Genomic DNA, 25,201 nt, shown 5'->3' with positions numbered 1-25,201 from the left:
ATGAATTTCAAGGAGAGGAATTAGAGCCCAGATAGTTTGAAGACCTGCGTGACTCATACCACTTCCATTTTACTCAGTCTGGGGTGCTTCTTCACATAAACTAAAGCCAGAGCCCAGGAAAAAGAAAGAGAATGTATATTTTTAATTGCTGAAATTTAGGTGCATTGGTCTAATCCTGCCCAAAGAGTGGGGGAAGCAACAGCTAACAGGCGAATTAAATATACTTCTAATACAGGGTTCAGTGAATCCTATGCAAACAAATAACAGGATAGTAGATTAAATAAAGATATAATTTTAGGCATGAACAGGATAAGTTTCTGTAAATAGCACACCAGAAGGATATGTGAAAGAAATTTTATAATGATTATGTACAGTTTTCACAGAAAATATAAGTACATTAAACAAGAAAACGTTAATAGCTGAAGGTTCGTGCATGAATGAAAAAAGCAAGCAAGTCACAAGGAACTGCCCATACTGTCACTGGTTTAAGAAAGAAAATAGAAGCCCATCTAAAAATAAAATGTGATTAGAAAACTTGTATTTGACATTGCTGTCTTTGGTACAACAGGATGCAAGGCAATCACTGTGTTGTGAAGTGCATTGGTAAACAAATTGTGATTAATTGGAAAAGCTTTGACAGTATCAGTCTTAATTGTCTGCCTTTAATTTGAGATTTCCAAAGATTCAGAACTCTAGAAAATCAAATCTCCTTAAGTTCCAATGGGCTGTCAATTAAATTTGACTGATTACACTCACCCTTATCCTATAAGGATAACCCACAATTAATTGATATACTGTGCAAATTGCAGCAAGACAAGAATAGTTTGCAGACTTAGGCAAATGTATGGTAATGTTCACCCTTGCTCTCCAGACACCTGAATCTCAATATTCCCAATGTCCTTCCAATGTCAGACTTTGTGATTTTTATGGGACTCATTATAGTGTATTTCTGTTGCAATTGGAGGATTCTTCAGCATAGTTCATGGCCCGTACCTGCCAGATTAATCACTATTACATATACATGAGAAGAAGAAGTTGTGTAGCACCTGATTGTATGAATGGGATTTATAGAAAGATTTAAATCAGGTAACCCTGTCATTTGTGCATGGAAATGAACACTGTAGTTGAGCACAAATAGAAAAAAAAATAGCTAGAAAACTGAACATTCAACATTCAGCAGGTGTAAGCAATATGCTCCAATAGTATTAAACAAAGATCCTCTGGAGCTAAGTATAGACTCTACAAAACGTGCGTCAGAGAAGTTTTCCTTAGGATTTTTTGTAGAAATCAATGAAAAACATGGAATAGGTGGGAGAGAAAAGATTGTTACAAAATAAGACATAAATTGTGACTATTCTGTTTTGCAAAAATGAACAAAAAGACAAAGTTTGTGTTGAGAAAATTTTAATGATGATTCTGCAATACTGGGAGTGTAGATAGACAACATAAAAATCCTAATCAAACTTATTTTGACTCTTTAGTGGATTAAGGCGATAGAGTTATTGTCAGTGATGCTTTCTGGAGGATCAGATGCATTTACATTACTAATTACTGAATGAAAAAGATGTCAAAGATAATTAAGGAATTACTAAGCTATGTCACTAGTTATGTAGCAATTACCATGACTGTTAAATATGGCAAAGAAATAATCTTTCTTACCTGCAAGTGTATTTACAGTATCTCAAATCCATCTTTACAGTCAATGAATCCTTATCATGGTATTTTGCTTTCCCTTTCTATTTCTTTTGCGCTAACACTTAATTTTTTTCCGAGTCAGTATTTCACAATAAGTGATATTTAATAGGAGAATTTAACTGTATTTAATGAGGTGCATGATAAATCTAGACACCATTTACTCCAGGCAAACTGGAAACTAGACTGTCTTCTAAAAGAGCAGAATGTCTATTCCTTTATGTAAGAAGGTAAGACATAGCTGTGCTCTTTATCTTAAAAGAGAGGCTGATTTAATAAAGGATGAGAATGTTCTCTTTCAGGGTAGAGGATAATCTCTTTTCAGGGTAATCAAAAGGAGTAATGTGTTAACAGAGCTATCAGCTTAGTCATAAAAGTGGTTACCTTCTCAACTTCTCTCTAAAAAAGGAAGAAAGGAAAGAGAAGAAAACCTTCCAGTTTAAACTTACACAATTTTATAGATTTTCCTGCTGAAGTTAATGTATCACATAAGCTTTCTGGAGAATAAGGAATTTTAATGTTGTAGAGAATAGTTATGGTAGAGAAACAATAGTTATATGAATAGTTACATGAAATATAGTTATTTCAATAGTTTTATGAAAGCTTCTCCTCCAGTGGTTAAGATGCCAAAGGACACTATTTGGCGGTATTGATCTAAGACTGGGCCTTTAGATGATAGCTTGAGTTATTGTATTGTTATTGAGGTACTTAGTATATTATTTACTAAAACAGTAAGCAATGTGATTATAAAATAGTTACTGCTCAAGGAAGAAGACAGTTTTGATATGAATTTAAGCAACACAATGCAGAAAGAAAAGGTATAATGGGAGAGAAAAGGCAGTTCATTCTAATACTGTTAGAATGCACAAGTCTTTGAAGTCGTTTAAGTGTAAATGAAAGTATGAACATGAGGAGCCGAAAGATCTTTACAGAAAAAGATGTTTGGGTTGATTTGAAACAGACCTTAAATTATAATAAAAACACATGGAAGTAAAGGACATCTTGAAAAATAGCCTAAATAAGAATTAGGTTTAGATTTTCAAATTAAATTTTGTAAGCTTCTTTCCCAGAGATTGGAGGGGTATACATACAAAATAGAAGTGCAGCTCTGTGCACATAGATTAGCAAACCTCATATTTGTAAGATGAGGATATTACCAGGATTGTCCTGAGACAGTACTGAGCTACGGAAGGATTCTTGAAATCCGGTCAAGTCCCTGGAAAAGGTGTGTCTTTCATCTGAATTGTGTTAGGGACTTGGCTGGATTCCAGTATTCAAGAATCCTTCACAGTCTGTATTTAATAGGAAGAACATAAATTCCTCTGATCTCTATGTTAGACTTTGTCTAACATGGTATTTGTGTGTTCCTTCCCATTAATGATCCATTTTTGTCTCAGCCTTTTTCTTTTGTTATACTGTCAAGGTATCTCTACAACAAACAGCTGCGGTAAAACTAAGGAGAATAAATTTTTCAGTTTAGCCCTCTAGCATGAATAACTGGCTATGTCTTCTGGGCACATGAGCATGCCTGCAGACAGCAAAATGTATCACAAACTGTTTCACAAAGAAAAGTCGCTATTTCTCTCTGAACCTGAGTCCAGGGGCTCAGATCCTTAGGGCTTTTGTGTCAGAACTCTGGACTTGATCATATGGAAATGAAAAGCATCTGGGACTTGAGACCCAAGCAGGTGTGGCTCCCATTCAAGTTTTGTTCATGGGAAAATCAAGCAGGACGTTTGTTGTTACTACTTTGTTCTCACAGGCAGCAAATTAAATGGCTTCCAAATGATAACATTCTCACCTCTTGGAGCCCTGGACCAACATAGCCAGTAAGAAAATAATACAACTTAACATCAGTTGAATGCATGCCTGGAAATAATGTTGCAGGGTAGTTTTCTAAGTCCTGTTTTAAAATACTCCCTTTTACATTATACCCTGCATGTATGTGTCATTATGTATGTGTTTGTACATGTGTATGTATACATTTGATTCCAATTTTCAAAAACATCATAAGGAAAAAGTGTCATTTGGGGACATGATGAGGTGGAAGTTGGAAGGCAGATATGTTTGTTAACATTAGAATATCACCTGTCACCAGGATGAATTTAATACATAAGATGTATTTATTTTGTACACAGACATATGGTTTTTCATCTCAAGGTATGAGCTCAGTTGCTTAAAGGAATTCTTCTACAGCCCTAGCCATGAGACTTCTCCATCACTAAGTAAAGATGAATTGGGAAAGCACCACTGATGGATAAGATATATTTTCTTTCTTAAAGTGACTGTATTTCTGAATGGCTATAACTGAAGTACTAACAGCCTCTGTGAAATGCCAGGCTCTTTAGAGTTAGACTGTGTACTTCTGGAAAAGTGACATAAGTTAACTTTGTTAAACATAAAGAAATAATGGGACTTAATTTTCAGTGTAAAATTAGCTTCTGTCAGCAACTTGTCTACCTGGAGACTTCTACTTGATTATATGCTTTTAAAGTAAAAGTAAGGCAAACTTAAGGGTTTCAGCTTTCCTAAAACCCTCTTAGTCCATTTACAAGCTTTGTTAACTGTGGCCTTTTGAGATTTTCCCCAATACAGAATTTATGAAAAATATGTTTTCCTTGTCCAAAGAAATCTGTCCTCCTAGGAGAAGAAAATATTTTATTATGCAGTCTTTGTTAAAAGTGCTTCACTGAGATATGAAAGATTTTATCTAGCTAACCACTCTTTACTGTCTTATTTCTTTTTTAAAAATAATGTAGTCACAAATAGCTGCTTTTCTTTGATTGTCATTTCCCCGAGCTTTGGTAATGACATGAAACAGTGTTAAGTCAAACTTTTTTTCCCTCCTGTCAGGCTATATTTTTACTAATTTTAGAATAATACCACTGAACACTTAATTTAAATATTGTCTTTGCAGAGCAGAGGGAGATTTGTGTTTCTGGATACCCAAAGAATCTACTTTTGGTGATCTCAGTATGCTGGTGATAGCTGCAAGGAAGTGATCAGTTTGTGAATTTAACCCCTCAATCATTTCAGTTTTCTAATTTTCAGACCTGTTTCATTTCTTTATCCCTCTTCCTCCAGATCACAAAGAGCTTTCTTTTCTTGACAGAGCAATGAAAACCACACCAGTACTTAGAGTATGACAGGAATTCTAGCAGTCTCACAGAATCACAGAATTACAGAGTGGTTGAGGTTGGAAAAGACCTTTAGAGATCCTCTGGTCCAACCCCCCTCCTTAAGCTGGGTCACCTACAGCAGTTTGCCCAGGACCATGTCCAGACAGTTGCTGAATATCTCCAAGGAGGACACTCTGCAGCCTCTCTGGACAACCTGTTCTAGTGCTTAGTCACCCTCACAGTAAAAAAGTTTTTTCTTATATTCAGACAGAACTTCCTGTGTTTCTGTTTGTGCTGTTGCCTTGTGTCCTACTACTGGGCACCACTGAGAAGAGTCTGGCTCTGCCTTCTTTACACCCTCTCTTCAGATATTGAAACGCACTGATAAGATCACCCCTCAGTCTTCTTTTCTGCAGGCTAAACAACCTCAACTCTCTCAGCTTTTCCTCTTGAGAGATGCTCCAGTACCTTAATCATCTTTGTAGCCCTTCGCTGGATTCATTCCAGCAGATCCATATCTCTCTTGTACTGGGGAGCCCAGAATTGAACATAGCACTCCAGATGTGGCCTCACTAGGGCTGAGTAGAGGGGAAGGATCACCTCCCTCAACCTGCTGGCAGCTTAGGATGCCACTGTCTGCCTTTGCTGCAAGGGCACATTGCTGGCTCATGGCCAACTTGTTGTCCACCAGGACCCCAGGTCCTTCTCCGCAGAGCTGCTTTCTAGCTGGTCACTCCCCAATCTGTACTGTTGCATGGGGTTATTCCTCCCCAAGTGCAGGACCTTGCACTCCCTCTGTTAAACTTCATGAGGTTCCTCTCTGCCCACCTCTCCAGCCTGTCCAGGTCTCTCTGAATGGCAGCACAGCTTTCTGGTGTATCGGCCACTCCTCCCAGTTTTGTATCATCAGCAAACTTGCTGAGGGTGCACTCTGCTCCATCATCCAGGTCCTTGATGAATAAGTTGAACAGTACCAGACCCAGTATTGACTCTTCGGGGGACACTGCTAGTTACTATCCTCCAATTAGACTTTACACCACTGATCACAGCCTTCTAAGCTTGGTCATTCAGCCAGATTTCAATCCACCTCACTGCTCATCTAGCCTGTACTTCATCAGTTTGCCTGTGAGGATGTTATGGGAGACAGTGCTGAAAGCCTTACTGAAGTCAAAGTAGACAGCATCCACTGCTCTCCTCTCATCTACCCAACCAGTCATTCCATTGTAGAAGACTGTCAGATTGGTTAAGCCTGATTTCCCCTTGGTGAATCCATGCTGACTACTCCTGATCACCTTCTTGTCCTTCATGTGCCTGGAAATGGTATCGTGGATTAGTTGCTCCATCATCTTCCCAGGGACTGAGGTGAGGCTGACTGGCCTGTAGTTCCCTGGGTCCTCCTCCTTGTCCTCTTTGAAGATTGGAATGACATTTGCTTTCTTCCAGTCCTCAGACACCTCTCCCAGTCACCATGACCTTTCAAAGATGATTGAGAGTGGCCTTGTGATGACATTGACCAGCTCCCTCAGCTCTTGTGGGTGCATCACTTCAGGACCCATGGACTTGTGTATGTTCAGTTTGCTTAAGTGCTCCCTAACTGATGCTCTTCCACCAAGGAAAAGTCTTCCTTTCTCCAGACTTTCCCCCTGGTCTCTGGGGCCTAGGATTCCTGAGGGCTAGTCTTACCACTAAAGACTGAAACAAAGAAGGCATGCAGTACCTCACCCTTTTTCATGTCTTTTGTCACCACGGCTCCTGCCCCATTCAGCAGTAGGACCACATTTCCCCTTGTCTTCCTTTTGCTACCAATGTACATATGGAAGCCCTTCTCGTTGGTCTTGACATCCCTCACTGGTTTAAACTCCAGATGGGCTTTGGCTTTTCTCGCCCCATCCCTGCATGCTCAGACAATGTGCCTGTGTTCCTCCCAGGTTACCTGTCCCTGCTTCCACTTTCTGTATACTTCCTTTTGATGTCTGAGTTTTGCCAGGAGCTCCTCGTTCATCCATGCAGCCCTCCTGCCACCTTTGCTTGACCTCCTGCTCATTGGGGTAGCCCGTTCTTGAGCTTGGAGGAGGTGATCCTTGAATATGAACCAGCTTTCTTGGACCCCTTTCCCTCTAGGGCCCCATCCTGTGGGATTCTTCCAAGCAGATACCTGAAGAGGCCAAAGTCTGTTCTCCTGAAGTCCAGGGTTGTGATCTGGCTTTTTGCCATGCTCCCTCATCTCAGGATCCTGAACTCCACCATCTTGTGGCTGCTGCAGCCAGTGCTGCCCCCAGCCTTCACATCCCCAGCCAGCCCTTTGTTGTTCGTAAGTATGAAGTCCAGCAGAGCGCCTCTCCTTGTTGGCTTCTCTGTCATCTGTATCAGGAAAAATCAGACTATCAATGGCTAGTATGCACTGCATACTCTTGTTATTTATGATGCAATATTGTGCTTTTCTCCTCCTCAGAGATTTTTCAGGTGAATTCAATACTAGGGCAACCTTTCATCCAACTCAAGTTGCTTTATGAGCATTATCAGTTGAAAAGAGGCATATAAATCCATTTTTCCAAGCAGGAGAACTAACATAGAAATTTCTGCCATTATAAGATGGTGGAAAACCTACATAAAACTGATCTGAAAGCTTGGAAATAGAAGATGAATTGGTCACCTATTATACAATCTTGTCTTTGCAGAAATATTAACTAAATTTGACTTCAGTAAGGGACACTAAGCATTTCCAATGTAAAGGATTGGGGTTCTGATTTTGGACCAGTGTTCTGAATGAGATTTTTTGCTTAAGCTGAGCTTTTTAAAGTTTAACAATTTGTTATATAATGAAGCCTACAGTGAAAGATTTTTTCGCTAGTGGTTAATTAACAACATAAAATTACTGCACTGCTTTGCTTTTCATGGTATACACAAGTTAGATTAGCTCTTCCTAACATACAAGCCTAATGATTTTACAACATTTTGTAGGAATAGTATCTTTAAACTGATTAACACAGTGACTACTGACAGGCTGCAGTGTCTAGTGTCTTTGTTAGAAGTAGGTTGGAATCTCGGTGAAAGTCATAAGTCTAGTATTTCTTATCTTTCACAGTATAACTCCATAAGAACTTTTCAAATAAATGGGTTTACATACTTATGAAGCTCATAATTCACTTGTTAGAGCTTAAATGTAAGAATTCACCTCAGATTTGTAAAATATAGTTATATTTTTCATGCAGGATTCCTACTGTTTTCACCATTACTTTTCCATGTCTATTTAAGTAGACTGGAAACTATCAAAATAGGTAGGATCATGAGAATTCCAGAACAGATATGAACTGAATGTTAAGAAAAACTTTTAGTCAAAAGAGGATTGCACTACTGCTTCTGAAAATAAGTGTATCTATATTCATTTTTGTGTCATTTCTTATAACCCATTATTCAGCCCATTAGGTAACCGAATCCAAGCCTCAGTTACTATAAACTCCCTAAATCTTCCTTTATTCAACATAGAAAACAATATCTCCAGTGGCAGATTTAGCTAACCAAAAGTCTGAATTTGGGGCAGTCACCTTTCATTGATATTTTAATGGAACTGACTCTATTCTTCCTCATTGTCAGTAAAGTTATTCAGCTTAATTATGCATTTAAGAGATTATTATTAATTGCAACAGATTTCAAGAACTGCACAAGTTCCACCAACATAATACCAATAAACAGTTTGATTTTTAGATGAGAACTATCTCATCCATGATCCTAGGAAAGTCTAGGACAGAAAAATTCAAATTCATCTGTTTGGTAGTTCCCTGATGAAGCTGCAGCTAATTGCTGTAGGATTAGTACGTAGGGACAACAAAGTAAAAAGCATCTGAATGAGTAATAGGAGATCGGATTCAAGATTACACTGCATGTCTGTTGCAATTTGGTTGTTGTTTCTTTTTTTTCTCCCAAAGATACACCATTTGACATCTCTAGGCCTTGATTCGTTGGTATCATTCACATGCTTGAAATTAAACATGTTCCTATTTAAAAGGAACTTTTAAACCCTGAAAGCCAGGTGAATAATAAACAACTTTTTGACAAATTAAAGCATTAATTCCCTTCTTTACATCCAGTGTCCAGGAAGACTATTGAACTCAAACTGGAAAAATATGGAAACATTAAATGAAAACAGCTGCCCATGCTCCTGACACTAGAATATCATCAGCAGTATCTGTAATAGAATATCAGCAGTATCTCACGAGATACTTTAACAAGACAATGGAGTGATTTTGGACTTTGAATGATTTTTTAAAAAGTAAGCTTAATGAAAAATTGCCTTTTCCAATTTTTGGGAAAATGGATGCACACTAAACAAGTAAAAATGCTCTTGAAAACTATTATTCTGCTTATATCAACTATGTCTAGGTAATTTGTAGCTCCAAACAGGATGTATTCATGCCTTTTGAATGAGTTGTTGGTGTGATGTCCAAGTGAGGAGAAAAGTGCTGTAGACTCCTATGACAATATACTGTCTTTTTGTCAATGTCCTGGTACAATTTATGGAGGGAAACATGAGCAAATTTTCTGGCAGTGTTGAATTCAAGTGGACAGAAAAAACATACATGAGAACTGAATAGTGAACTAGCCTAGAGAAAGGAGAACAATGGGAAAGTTATGATGATATGTGATTTAATCTAAATGCACGTTGGGAAAATAAACAAGCTCTGTCCATTCAGTGACAGGTGAGCCATATGGAATATCTCAAGGCTGAGAAAGACAATTGTGAACTAATTAAGATCTACTGCCATGATGCGACTGTAGAAAGTAAAAAGAAAATCCCAAACCTCTCTGCCACTGTTCTTGGATACATGTCTAGAGGAGAATTTGCATATAAATAAATACATATAGAGGGAGATTGTGGTGTTTTGTGATATGTCTCTGCTGTGAAAAAGCAATGATGGCCAACTAAAAGTCTAACAATGACTGCAGTATAAAGCATATGACAAAGATTAAGGAAACTTTTTTTCTTTTTAAGTGCAAAGACTCGAGAGATGCAAGCATTTCGATGATCCATAAACTCCCTCAAGGTGACAATCAAAATGAAACAATCTTCTCTTTTCAGAAACCAATATGACAGGGATTACTTGAAGAAAGAAAAGAGTAGCAAAAAGCTAAAAGTAGGAAACTGGCACAATCCCAGTGGATTGTGATATGTCACTGAGAGCATTCAAGAGCAGATTAGACAATACTGAAAATTTGACATCTTTCATTTTTGATTGCCTGTGTTTATTGTAATTATTCTAAGTTTGAAATGTACTAGTAGCATTAAATCCATATTGCATAAGACTTGAAACAATAATGTGGCCAGATTTAGGAAGCACACTTCAAAACGGTTATGCAGTGGAGAGTCTGTGGGAACACAACAAAAATGAGAGGTTAATAAATGACCTATGAAGGAGGATTGGCAGACTTGCTCTGCTGGCGAAAACAAGTAAGTATGAATGAATAAAAAGAGACCGGAAGGCCTGGAAGAACAACATTCACTGTTCTCTATATTCATTGTGTTCGTTTGCATTCGCTAGTTCACTGTTTAAATATGTGTTCAGTGTGTTTGTTCACTGTGCCTTTTCATAATAGCTGTAGCAGGTAGGATAAGCAGTGATAGTCTTACTGGACATTTGTGTTTCAAAGAACTTCCTAATAGGGTAGTGAGACAATTCATTTCAGTATTTAAAAAAAATCTGTGTAGTTTCTCTCACTGGAAGACTTTAAAATAAGGTTAAATAGCATTTTTCAAATTCTTAAGGTGGATTTCTGGGGTGGGACAGGGATGAACAAGATGACTTCCTCTGAGCTCATCTAACCCTAGTTTTGTAACAGTTCGTATTATATTTGTGCTTATCATTTTCTTTTTTGGCAGAGTCACTGGGAGATGAATGGATTTAGAATAAATATATATTCATGCTCACAGAGAACATGTTTATGTGAAATTAAGACTCTAAGATCTTTAAGATTTGCACATTCTGAATATTAGTGTTGCATTTAAAAATATAAAAGTCTTATCTATGAACATAATTAAAATTCAACAGAAATCCATAAATGACCTGCAATCATTAGTACTTCTTGATGGTAAGATCATAAATCATTTGTGAAACCTTATTGGAAACTGAGAGAAAATGGCTTTTTCCATTGACATACTCTAGGATGTGACCTTCAGTGTTTCTATTCAAGAAGTTAAAGAGCAGTCACTTGGAAGGACTCTTTGAAGTTACACTACTTGAATTTTCTCAAGAATGTGATGAACTGCCCCTATTTCTAAAATCTATGTGTACTCTTAGTTGCATTGTTTGACCTGTGATAAGCAAGGAGAAGATGTTTCTTTGAACTCATAGACAAACCTCCCCTCCTTGACTACAAGACTGGAAGCGCAATGTTTATCTGTTCTGTTACTTGGTGCGCTCTGAAGTCGTTTCACATTTTCTATTAGTAGTCAATGTTATGTCTCTTCTCCTTTCATTTGCTATTGCCATTCCACATGCTAATAAAGCTTAGATTGAAATGCACTGCAGCAGAGGCAGGGGACAATATGTTGTCTGACACTAGGGATAGAAATAAGAACTTCAGAACAAAAGGCATATGTCTTAACAGCTTGAGCTAAAGAGCTGGTTTCAAGGTGGGAGGTTGTCAAGAGTCCTGTCAAGCATAGTGAGGGATCTGTGACACAGTGACTCATTCTACAGGTAAGTAATTTGGAGAACAGAAAAATGATGGGGATTACCTAAGGAAGTCTGAATGTCTGTGGCAGATGGGTTGTTGAGCCACTGGGTACTTCTGGTAGAAATCTGAATTACAAAAATGCAGAGCTTCTCCTGCAGTGTGTTGGAGGTCCCTTAGCAATATAATTCAGAGGTGCCTGGCATATTTAAGAATGAATATGTTAAATCTGGTAATGTAAAATTTAAGCTTAAAATTTTTGAAGTCCCCTAGCAATTACTCTATCATTCTGGCTTCACTCAGAACTGATCGAGGTAGGTTAGCGTGCCAAATGCAGCATTTCTCAGGAGTAAATTTCATCAGTGCTCCAGTGCTGTGCAGCAATTTCTGCATTAGCACTCTTTCTTGTCGTAGCAGCACTTCAGCACTTCAGCAAGGTGGGCTTATTTGCCTTTTTACAAAGGATGCTTTTTATATTTCCTCTCTGCTATGCCTAATATGTAAACAGGAGGGACAAAAGAGTGGTCAGTGTTTCCGTAATGGAATGGCCCCCAGTGGGCTCATGCATATTCCCTTTTTATTAAATGGTTCAGATGCCTTTAAACCCTTCACTTACTGGAGCACAAATCAGTCAAGATTTGCATTTTGCTTGCTATTCAAGTTTTTAAACTCATGAGCTCTCTCCTTAATGACAAGAATATTTATCCAGGTTAATTGATAAAATCTCGTCAACATAAAGTGCTCTAGGAAACAATTTCAGAGCATTTACATGTTGTATTAACATCTCATTATTTTATTCAACACCCCCAGGGCAAATGGGGATGCAGGATGAATGGAATGTTTTTTCTAATGGTGTTCTCTTCAGAAAAAGCTCATCTGCTTCTCTTCTCACATACCTATCTATATGTTGTCTTCTGCTTAAAACCTAGGCCTGCCCAAAGATCTGAGCATCTGCTTCTATATATCTAAGATCTATTTCAATATTAACAGTCACAATATGAATTCAAACAAAGCAGTTCCCAGATTTTGAATATTGAATGCTTTCAGTGAACTATTTTTTTATAAAGTGATTTTGAATAACACATTAAAAAAATTTAAAAAAAAATCAGAAAACTGGCTATATGTTCATAAACAACATATAAACAGCAATAGCATCCAAATTTGTTAAATAAATGATTCATTACAAATGAATACCCCAAGCTTATTTCCCACTTTTGTAGCTGCTCTTGTTTGCTGGGGGACAGTTTTCTATGGATTTGCATCATGATGAATGTACCCTTGAAACAGGAAAAAAAGAAATAAGAAAGAGGATTGGAATTTGATGCAGAATGAACCACCCACTGTAAAAGCTCTAGTATCTTAGGATCTACTGTTGTATTTTGTATTGTTTGCTCCTATAAATGCTTCCATAAAATGTTGCACTGGTGATTTTTTTCCTATCGTGTCAGAGTTTCAAGATGAGTCATTTCAAATTATCTTAGTATTAATTTTTTTGACAGCAGACTGAAAGCAAAACCTTGTACTTTTCTGCTTAGATGGGAGAAGGAGCACTAATTAATGTTATCGTAAACGAGAATGAAACTAAAATACTCGTCCTCCACTACTAAAATGAATGAAATTAGGGCGAACAAGCTGTTTGTCAATAGGAAGCTATGATGACAAACAGAACAAATTCTGCATTATGAGTGGGAATGCAGCATCTCCTCTCTAGGCTTAGGACAAGTCCCTGTGAAAGTGGGATAATCAGGAGCGTGTATTCATCCAAGTGGTTATATCATGACTTATTTAACTGTTTAATAAATATGAATGTTTGTCTTTAAAAAAGGTATTTAAATGATTAATCCCCAAACTATAGATAAAAATATTTAATTCCACTCTTCTGGACATACAAATGCTGCCTTCATTTTTCTAGATTAGCTTGAAAGATAAGGAAATGAATGGCTTTCTACTTGCTTCTCTTATTCTTCTCTCCCTGCTCTAAAGTAATTCTCTTTTGTAGCCTCTTCTATTTCCACATATTCCTTCCCACTTTCCAGCTCCAAACAAACAAACAAAAAAATTGACTTGATCCCTTTTCTCTGGCAAACATTAACAGCAGGAAAAAAATTGATTTTAATCTATTATATAAACATAATTTTCAACAACATTTTTTGGAATATTTTACTTAGGCTGTCTTTTGAGTCACCCACGCAACCACCCACTTTCATGACTTTTTTTAATGTCAGCCAAGAGTTGCTGCCAGCTTTTGGAATAAAAGCTCCTGAGGAGGAGGTTGCTATGTTGATGGGAGATCACCGGGAAAACCCTTGCTCCAAGGAATGGTTTTAGGTAGCATTATTAATCTAATCTAATATGTCAATACTGAGCACTTGAAGGTGATTTTAACGAAAATGGGATTCTAATTACAACAGGGATTTACTGACCTACCTGACTCTTACTGCTGGAGTTCAATATTTAGGCATCACATTACTACCTTCAGAATTTCCTGTTGAAGTCCTATTTTAGTCTCTGAAGAATAAATCCTCCTGAATCCCAAGGTTCACCTCCAGGTATCAATATAGGCACCCAGACATGACAGTACAAAGCTCCTCAGAGCATGGTTATTACAGAAATCTTGAAGGTCAACAGCAGCAGATCCTTATTCTGGGGAGTGCCCAGAACGCTTTCCCTCTGCCCTCTTTTACTGTATAGCCCAACGGTGAACAGACTGTGATACTTTTCTTCAGTATTTTCCCCGAATCTGTTGATGTGAGGCTTAGGCACTTCTTGCGCAAGAGATAGTGACTGCGTATTTAGCAATCCATTTAACAAGGGATTTTTGTTTGTTTGTTTTTCTGTATTTAAATTCTTTTTGACTGTAAGTTAATTTCTACTGTCCAAAACATGAAGGGGCAAGGAGTTCCTAAAGTCAGTCATGGCTCTCATAAGAAGTGCTTTGTTTGGTGTTGAACCTGGCATCTGGCTATTTCATCTGATGTTTCCTAATCTTTTTATTAGGAGAGAGAATAAGTATTCATGCTTTCTTTAGCTTCTCCATTCCAGTTATAATTTTATAAACATACCTATACTGCTCTTCTCTTTAATCATGTATTTTCCTAGTCCAATGAACTGCTTTTCATACAGGTACTTTTCTACACCTTTTCCTTCCCTTTCTCATTTTCTTTAAATCATGTCCTTAATAAGGCTATGATTTTTGCTTAGTTTCTTTCACTTTCTGCTTTTAAATCTGGATTCCTGTGTAATGCCATATGTTTACACTCCATGAAATATTTGGAGGAGTGGAAAGACGACAATCCTGAGAGGTATGTGGCTCCCAAGCCTGATTACCAGTCACTTCTGCCTCCGTTTCCCTGTCTCCCTAATGGTTGCGTATGTTTTGCGAAAGGCCAGCACTTTTCCGAGGAGAGCAAGCTTTTGCTTTCTGCCACTTTTGCAGTCGATGCTTTTTGGTCTGCAAAAATATTGAATAACAGTTAAAGCTGAACAAGTATCTTTTTAATTATCACATTCCTTAAAGATACTACATCAGGTAAAGGACTTCTTGAAAAATCAATGAAGAGCGGTGATCTTTTGTTGTACGTTTTCACTGGATATTTCTGATGCATTTTCATACTGAATGTTGTTCACAAACTTTTTGCTTTATTCATTTGTTTTTTACTTGGACTGACCAAGTTGGTTAGATAAGTCACTTGATGTTATGAAATACTTACAGCAAAACATTTTTTCTTCTCTGCTTACACTGATATTTCTTGGATGGATTATTCTTTTCCCCCCTCTCTTCACACCCAATCCCCTTCTAAAATTCTGTAAGAAAAAAAAATCTAAAATACTTGGTTTATTTCTTGGAATAATTGATACAAACTACACTAAAAGAGAATTGATTTGGGAACAAGCCTAACCTTAGAAAACTTCTCTACTTAGCAGTCAGCTTCATGAAAAGCAAAGACTTCTTAAAGTTGTTCCTCATTTTGCTTTTACTTGTATTAAATGTAAATGTAGCAAACTTGATGGACATATGATAAATAGTTAGCTCCAAGGTGGCAAGGAGGTTATCTGGTAGTTTTTTATTATTGTTTAAAATTCAAGCAAGTGCTACATGGAATAACAAGCATCATAATTAAGAAACGTGATCTTTTTCCGGAGGCTCTGCTCAATTTGATTCCAATGACACAGCAACACCCAGAGGTACCAGGGCTCCTGAGCCTCACAAAACTGCTTCTGTCCAGGAAGAGAAACACAGAGAATGATACAGAGCTGGGAGGGGGCAGAGAAAGATTTTTATTGGAAGCTGTTAAAGTGGTTGCTATGAGACCTTCTCCAGCTAACACAGGCACAGCAGCGAGTGTGAGGCTGATAATTCGTACCTCTTGTATTATACCTTTCCTTTACGCTTTTTTTTTTTAACACAGCTTTTATAGTTGTTTAAGATCAGAGCAAGCACCTGTCAGTTGCTTTTTTCTTCCCTTCTGCTCTCTTCTATTGCCTCGTGCAAGATGGAGCTAGAAAATGAAATGATCAGCTCCTCCAGCAATTCTTCAGCAGGCTCCAGAGAGTACAAGGTGGTGATGCTAGGAGCAGGGGGAGTTGGCAAAAGCGGTAAGTTTCAGCAACAACATTTTGGGGGAGAAAGGGTGAACTGGGAGTGTAAAGTTCAGAGAACAAGAATGGTTTGGTGAGAGGTTTCATTCCTCTGTCTGTTGCACATGGCTTGGATAAAAGAGCCTCTAATTGGTGACTGGGGCAGTGAGTCAGCTTAATTTGTAACAGAGTGAAATGTTATAAGCCTTTTGGGGGTTTTGTTTTTGTATTTTGGTTTTTTTTTGCAAAACCAACCTTGGCTCTGTTGGCTATGAGGAAAGAGTAGTCGGCTTGCTGCTGTTAGTGTAGTGCTTGGTTCTGCCAGCAGTCATGTCACCGTAACACTTTGTGAGGGGTGACAGTTTGCTGGATAGTGTGAATATAACTTGGCCTGCCAGTCCTTCTGTCCAGACAGAGATGAAACTACCTGCAAAGTCAGCTCTGAAGTGCAAAGTGAGGAGGATGCCTACAGGGGTTGTGTGTTCTTCCCCACGTCTTTTCTTGACTTTTTTGCTGAGTGTCAGTATGGCTCAGCTGGTGTTAGTCTCCCCTACTGTCTGGACAGTTATAGGATGCATATCTGAGTCTCACCCCAGGCGATAAGGTAGATTTGCAGCATATTTTAATATCGCTGTCCAGCGCTGGCAAGATACTCTATTGTCTGACAATGGTATCTCTTCAGAGGAGTTATTATTTTCTCTGGACAGTGTTTTCTTTTTCCCAGATACTATCACCTTTTGATTTATTCTCACTGACACTAGCATTCCCTGTTCTCAAAAAGACTTTGCTGAGCCTGCAGTGTCTGTCTCAGTAGCCAGTATATTGAGCTGGCCACACAACAAACCTATAATTACATCTTCTGGAAATTAAAAAAGAAAAAAGAAAAAGAAGAAAAGAAAGTAGTCTAATACATCAGCCTAGGTTCCAAATAAGTTTCAGGTCAGGCAGGATAAATAAACTGTGACACTAAACTGTGGTAAATGTATAGCTCAAACAAGTTTTGTTTCCTATTCCAACAACAAGACTAAGTATAGATACAAAATTGTAAGTATTGAGAGTAGATATAGTTTCCCCTCTGTATTCATAATCTCTGTTTTCTTGTTATGTTTGGCTTCAGGTTCAGGACCATGTCTTTCAGTGAAAGCTATTTCCTTTCAGTATCATCTTACCAAGCAAACAATATTTGCACAGATGTTATGCAATGATCACTATAAAAAATGAGGGAGAAGAAAATATTGGTTAGCTTAGAGTAACTTTCTGCAATTTCAAATTAACTTATCTATGGTAAAGCAGATATCCAGGATGTGTCAGCTGGAACTTTCAGCAAAATGTCACTTGTCTTGCTTTTTTTTTTCCTGAGTGCATCCAAAAGATGGCAGCAATTTTTTCGAAACATATTCTTGCAAGAAATATGTCATTTTGAAGGCTTATTCAATGAAAAAAAAGACACTACAAACTATGCTATATTCATAGGATAATTGAATCACAAGGGACAAATTTTATGTACACATTGAAGAAACTTTAGAGTTTCCATTTAAGAGTTTTAAAGCACAAATGAAGTTTATTCATATCTCCTTGCTCAGAAAACCTTAGCTGATCATTCTGTGTGAATAAAACCTTCAAAGCTGTAGGTTATGCAATGTAACGGTACATCTCCAAAGCTGAGAAAGACCAGATCGTTGTTCAAGAAGACCTGGATGTCTGTGTGGTCTGGAGAAATAAAATGGCATGATGTGAATAGTTATGACATACAGTGGGATTAATTAAAAGCTTCTGTGATAAACTAGGTGAAAAAAAGCACAATTGACTAGCAAGAAAGTAGAAGAAATGGGGTGGACAATTCATCATTTACTGACTGTGAGCTTCCAATGTGGTTTTGACTTGAAATATTTCAGTAGAATCGTAAGATGGTCCAAATAATAGGATTTGAATAGGAATAAGGAAGAATTAATGTCATTTTATAAATCATAAATTCATTTTGACTATTGTTTAGGCAGGTCTAATTTAAACAGGATTAAAAACAGAAAAAGGCCTGGATGACTACTGTCCTTTTCCAAGATGAACTCTCCTTTCCTCTAATGATCAATATTCACTCTGTCCAGGAAATTACAAGTCTAACCATAAAAACAAGGTCAGGGTAGAATAGGGATGAGAGATAAAAAATAGTTTAATTTTCAACAAAGAGTTTGGCAGATACATGAAATGCAGGATGATATATTGATAATACCCTGGCTTTCTTCTCCTTCCTTCTCCCTCCCTTTCTCTAAGGCATGAGGAAAGCAGTAAGCGCTGGAGCTAAGCTGCTGAGTGGGAAGCCCCTTTTGGATGAAAGCCTTTCAGGGTCTCCTTTTGCTCAGTATTAAATAATTCATGTTTGGGAAGAATTTTCCTTAAGAACCAAATGGCAGAATTGTTGGAAGGTTTAGCCTGGATGTAGTTCACTTCTTGGGATCCCCTGGGCAATATGTTCTTCTGTTTCCTGCTCTCTTCTGCTCTCTCCCTGTGGCAGTTTGTACCATATGTCTTGAGGTCTTTGCATTGAAAACTGCACACTCGTTTTAACAGGGCTGAGGGTGCTGATTGTATGTGAAGAGTGGAGAGAGGAGGGAATAAGAAAGGGAACACCAAGAATGGAAGTTCTTTTGACCTCGATATTTATTAAATACTTGCTTTGGGGTTTCGGACTTGTTCCTTGCGTTCCATATTCCAAGATGGCAGATAACCCAGGAGGACAGTCAGCCTCATGTTATGGGGCTATTCAGTGTAGTAGAAGTTTCACAAGAATTGATAATCAGAAGATACACTGAGGACATCCACATTCGATACCCACCACACTCAGAATACTCAGAATAATGATGTGTAAACTGCAAAATGATTTAAGAATTGTGGCTTAAGGGTCCTCCCATTTTAAACTTGGTTCCGCAAAAAAAATCTCTGCCTTTATTTTGCAGAAGGGAAAAAACCCATGCTTCTGAACAAATAGGTAATAGTGCTGTTTAATTAAAATGTACAAAGCTGTATGTAAATTGCCTGGGAAAATGATTTCTGTATCATGTAATTATAGATTATAGATTCCCTAGAATGAGTTATCCCTTCAAAGAGTTCTGAAAATAGAACTATTTTGGTTTTCAGAGCAATATGCTAATTTATTACTCTGTGTGGGTTGTGGCTGACATCAAGCACTTTGCCATAGCTTTGATGCAAGATAAGACTGAAGTAAGGATCTAACCAGGAATAAAAATAAAATAAAATAAAATTAAATAAAATTAAATTAAATTAAAAATAAACATTTAAGACCACTTGGAACAAAAAGTAAATTTTCCACTGACTTTCATTTGATTATAATCTATAGTAAAACTATGCATCTCTAATACTGTACTTTATATATATCTTTAATCTTAAAAAAAAAAAAGGATTTTGACATTAGGTCTTCTCTACTTTGTTGACAAATCTCAGGTCAGTTCAGTAGTGTTCAGACCTACCCCACGTTGACTGACATCTAAGAATCTTTGTGGTTTTGAGCAAGTTTTGCTTGCAAGTACCTTCAGAGCTCTGTCTCTGGGCAGTGAACCTAGACTTTCATCGTCTCTAGCCAAACAGTGCAGCACAAACCACTGGGCTTAGCTCTGTTTTTCACTATGACAAAAAATATACACAAAAGAGCCTCTAAATCCTGAGGCCGTTCATTGCTGGGTTATATTTAGCAACACTAATTACACTAATAACAATAATTAATTACAACACACTCTGCAAAACATTAGCAATAATTAACTGAGGAGGTTGTGCAATGACTACCCAAAAGAACAAACAAATTGATGTACTTGGACACGTGGATAAAATGGAAAACCTCTGTCTCACGAGGATTTATTATTACCTAGGCATCTTTCAAATGCACATCAGATTGCTTCATAATCTAACTGTACTTTCCTCTTCTTTGCTGAATGAAAATGATGTTCTGTTTTCTTTCTAATACCATTTAAAGTTAATTCATTTATGGGTAAAGAAGATCTATTGTTACTGCTGAGAACTGTAATTAGATGTTTATCCATAGAAGAGGTAGAGCACAGATGCAAAATGAACTTCATGCTACCTGTCCTAAGAAAGTTGCATTTCAGATGAGAAGAGGAATTATTAAAAAAAATCAAAAATAACAAATTTTTTCTTAGAAAATTATTTTTTCCTTAGAGAAAGTGTGCCTTTTCCCAAGATTTATTTCTCAAATTGATTGCCAGTTTATTTGTTGCCACTTAAAAGATTTGAAGGGTTTGTCAAACAATTACCCCAAGATTTTTTAAAGCATATTTCTTTTAGTTTTAATAGATATTTTTAATATAAATTTTAGATATATTTTTCCAGGCTTCAATTTAAAAAGAAAGGGGAGGGGAAAGAAGAAGGAATTAAGAAAATCGTTTTCTCAGGGGTATTTTAGGAAGAGGGTAAAGAAGTGTATTTCTCAAGCTGATCTGAATAGAGGTGGCTGGCTTCTCCCATTCATTTCCTTCATTTTTTTGCTCGTGTTGCAAAAATGCCCTATTTTATGAGTGACTCATCCCGTTAATTTCAGGATCTTGTCTACAAAATTGGTACCAAAATGTATGAAAACATCACTCCTTTTTTTGTGTAGCAGGAACTTAGGTACTAAAAATTGGATTAATCCTCAGTTTTCTTTTGTTTACGTGATCAACTGCCTTTTTGGGGCCAGTTTTGCTTTTCCTGTATAAATAGACCACGTTCAGTGCTTATCAGTTTCAAGTATGTCCCCATATTAAGAGTCCCAGGTAAACAGAGATAGCAAAGTTAGTTCTTACACCATGAAGAGCATCCTGGAGAACTGGAACAGTCTTGCTGTTTCTTCATCCTTTGGAGATAAGCTGGTATGATCTAGGCTATACTGGAAAAGGATGAAGAGCAGAGCTAGAGATTCCTCTTGCTTCAAAAGAGCTCAGATTGGGAAGGACCATTTGGGTCTGTTGCTCTTGGTCTTCTACCATTGCAAAGCTCAGTGTTCTAGAACAAACTTCATAAATTGATCAACCAGTTTCTCGGTTTTTTTTTCCTTTCTTTCTTTTCTCCCCTACCACTTAGACCACAAGGCTATGCCACAACTTCCCTACTTTAATTAAATATTTCCTTGTCCAATTTCTATCCAATATTAGTCTATAGATAATGTATTGTACTTGTACTGGTTTTATCCTTTCACATAAGCATAAATTATTGTGGGTCTGTTCATGAGACCATAGGACATAGCACAGTAACTTCCTTTCTAAATTAATATCTGTTTTTCAAGTATCCTGGATCAAAATGATCTTTGATGCAATTAAAGAACCTTGTCATTGATGCTTTTCAATGTACATATGATATACAATATACTTTAAATGATATTACAGTTGTGATAAATCTTTCATGTGATAAATAAGAGGCAGCTCTGTCCTCCACAGACCAGCATGCAAGGTCACTCATGCTTTTTAGCCAGTTTTGCATTAGTATATTATCAACTTTGGCAGTGACTAACTTTTCTAAGTGGAAAGCAACTGGCTGTCTATGGGTGCTTTTGTGAAAAGCACACAAATTCTTGCTCATCACAAAAATCTTCTATCTTTTCCCCACCCAGCACATTTTCCTTGACTTACCTGCTGGGAGAACATACTGGCATCATAGTCATGAAATGTCAACTAACTTGAGCTTAGGCTGCAACTGAATTTTGGCTCTACCAGCTTTGGATTGAAGCAATTCCTTTAAGCTTTATAATAAACCTTGAGAAATCTAATTGCAGTGATCACAGACAGAGTGATGTCGCTATTCAGCTTCCTCAATTGCTTATGACATCCTCCATGAGCTGACTCAATTCACCATCCCATGAGAAAATTCCTTCTCCCCTAAAGAAAAAGGAAATGCAAAGTTTTCTTCTGGGTTATACTCAAAGAAGGATATGAAACACATCAGAGCCAGCATATGCCAGGGGATGGTTGGCAACAGGATGAGAGATCAAAGATTTCCATCATTTGATGGACATGAGATTTTAGGATTGGGTGAGCTGTGTTTGGAGCTGTAGTTTTTATCATGGTCAGGTACAGCCATGCAGTATCCCTACTGAGCTACTGATATCAGATAGTGAGGGATGGGAAACAGAGAATTTCTTAAGGGATATTTCTCTGCTTCCTGCACAAATAGTTAACACCTGGGCAAAGTCTTATCTGTGATCTCCAGTGTGGGGCAGACTTTGTGGAACCATCAAATATGTAACTCACAAATGTATTGCCAGTCAGAACAACAGAGAGCAAGGGAAATATTATCACAGTCTGGTGCCCGGTACGCTCTTGGTTAGGTCCTGCTGTGTTTCCCTAAATGCCTAGTAAATGATCAAGGGAAAGAGTCTGACCTTCTGTTGTCTTCTGAGTCAAACTGATATCCAGGAGGAACCTGGAAGATTAAGTTATTGCTCAGTATGAGTTAAGGTGAAAAATGGCAGCCCCTTGAGCGTTTAGTCATGCTGTGAGTTACAGTTAAAATGAACTGTTTTTTTTTCTCCTTGCAAAGTCAGTGTAAGTATAGTTTTTGGTGTCTAATTTTGTGCTGCTTCTCCTATGGCTGCACCAAATTCCCATCTTTCCTAACTTGAGTCGAAATTGGGACACTAGCGTATGCATTAATAAATACACACGTCCTCATCCCACTGAAAAGAAAAGTCCATTGTGGCTGAGATGGTGTAAACTGGGAATTACAGTCATTGTAAGGAAGAGTTACAAATTTTTTAATGAGAGTGGTGGTGGAGTAGGCTGTATTTTTTCCACAAATAAAAGGGTTGTACAGAAGGCCCACTAAAGCCAGACAAGCGCATCCCTGGGAATCTGCAGCTTTCAGAGTTTTTTGCATAAACTGGACTAGGCACTGGAGAATTTGCAGATGTGAAGTACCAATATATCTCTGATCTTCAATAGCAAACTGTTCTGATGTTTAAATTCAGAAGGATAAGATATTGCATTTATTTCAAGCTTGATTTGGGGTAATTTTAACTTCTAGCCATTTTATCTTGTCATTCCTTTGTTAACAAGTTTGAAAAGCTCCCTATTCTCTTACTTTTCTCTATGTCAGTACCTTCAGACAATGATCAGGTCACCCCTTGGCCTTCTCTTCAACAGACTGAGCATCTGAAACATCACTTGACGAGGCTTATTTTCCTGCTCAGACCATTTTGTAAGCTTAATTTGAGCACCATAGTATTTCCACATCAGTTTCTAAATGTGAAATCCTAAACCCGACATGCTGTTCTATTAGTGGTCTTACTAGAAGCAAGATTGCTTGCTGGTTTCTACTTAATGTAGTCCTTTTCTGTTCCTCTAGGAATACCATCGGCTCTTTTTGTTCAAGTGTAATTAACAGAAATCAGGTAAAGGGAAATATCTACAGCAACCCTTCAGTCTTTTACTCTTTCCCCCAGCACTGCCACCTGTACTACCACATCTCTAGTGATAACCTGAATTCTGCATTTCCATATGCATTATCATGTTTTGGAAGTATTTTGCTAGGTTGTGACCATTGAAGCAGATGATTCAAATCATTCTGTACGTCTCTGATACTCCTTGTTTGTCTTTACTGTGTTGGTTATCCACTTGGCAGGATTAAACACATTCATTAATTTTCTTGACTATGGGCAAACCTTGTGGTCAGAATTATTTGCCTTGGGAAAATAAGCTAAATAGGTTTTCATTATTTTGCCGATTCACATAATCCAAAGACCAGAGGGATGGAGGATTCAATTATGGCTCTTATATTTAATAGGATGGTTTCTGCATGTGAGTACCAACTGGTTACTGAGAATGTCTGCAGTTCTAGTTCCTTCAATACCAGAAACAGTCTGATAAACAGGAGAAAGTTCAGAGAAGGCCAACAGAGATGATTAAAGGGCTGTGGCAATATGATTTATGATCACAAATGACTATGACGACATTCCAATAGCTCTGTTAACCCCTAGGCCTTGTTCCTGTATTGTGTAGCTTGCACATGTGTAAAGTGGTTTAATGTAAATAGGACTGGATGCAGCTGTAATGTGAATGGTTAGTCTATTCAGCTTCTCCCACCATAACATCTGGATGATGAAGACCTACTTGGATAAGGCTAGCAAGTGAGCTGGTCCATGTCTATGCCACTTTGGCAAATCAAATCCTGAATATCAAAGAGCACCAAGACAGTGCGGATATGGGACAGGAAAACCTATGATATATGAAGGTTATAAATATCAAGAAAAGAAGACCTGTTTGCAGGAATCTGAGGAGGAGAGAGACCAGAATTTCTGATGGAGAGTAATGAGTTAAGTGATAAAATTAAACTTAGAATTTAGAATTGTTGTACAATTAGATATGTAGAAGATAGGTAGATAAGTATTAGATATGTTGCAGAATTAGAATGTAGAATTCCTGTAGAGCTAAATATGGATGAGATCTTCAGGCACTCACTTCCTTTGGTTACTAAGAGCAGTATATGTCCTAAAATATGTGCTTAAAAGCACAATAGAGTAGATTTTTGAATAGTCTTTGAAAGGAAGAGGTTGGTGAAAGTTGTATTAGTTTAATTATTATATGCTAAGTTAAGATAGAACGATACATCCTAGAGATTGACCATGATGGGCAAGTACATGTGAACAAAGAAGTGTTTACCATCTTCAATCTCTCTTATAGAGGAGAAGGAATGCTGTTGTGCTTCAAATGCACTCAAAATCATCAGGACTTTTGGCTGAGGCATCCTTACTAAGCTACTATTACTAAGCTGCTACAATTAGTAGTAGCACTACTAAAGCTACTAGTATGTATGACCAGCATCTTACTTTATGTTCAAACTGCTTAAGAGACATCCTAAGGCCGCTCTCAAGGCTAGACTTGTTTGCTGTGCTCTACTTCTGTTGTTCTGTTGTTGGGATTGTTATTCACAGATTCAGGATCTCCATCTAAACATCTTCCGTATGAACTGTGATGTCAAGTGATTATAACACATGGAAGATTATATTAATGAATCTGCTTTTCACACACAGATTTATTCCAAGAGGGTTTCACTTATACAATGAACATTTCAGTGAGAATTACAGTGCTCTGCTTTTCCCATTCATACTGATTGCTATTAAGAGATAGGAAACCTTTTAGGCTGTTCCC

At 37.5% G+C, this 25,201-nt stretch overlaps 1 protein-coding gene across 1 annotated transcript in view; it reads left to right on the top strand.

Annotated features, from left to right (window-relative positions):
- The first annotated feature begins 15,822 nt into the window (after positions 1–15,822).
- RIT2 (Ras like without CAAX 2) overlaps positions 15,823–25,201 on the top strand; it is a 181,000-nt gene continuing 171,621 nt past the window's right edge. The window contains exon 1 of the mRNA XM_026090665.1: positions 15,823–16,076. Coding sequence (XP_025946450.1) covers positions 15,974–16,076 — 103 coding nt within the window. The 5' untranslated portion in view covers positions 15,823–15,973. The remainder of the gene's footprint in view (positions 16,077–25,201) is intronic.

This window comes from Apteryx rowi, unplaced genomic scaffold (assembly GCF_003343035.1).
Source record: "Apteryx rowi isolate R43461 unplaced genomic scaffold, aptRow1 scaffold_87, whole genome shotgun sequence".
NCBI lineage: Eukaryota > Metazoa > Chordata > Aves > Apterygiformes > Apterygidae > Apteryx > Apteryx rowi.
This window is presented reverse-complemented; position numbering and strand designations above follow the sequence as displayed.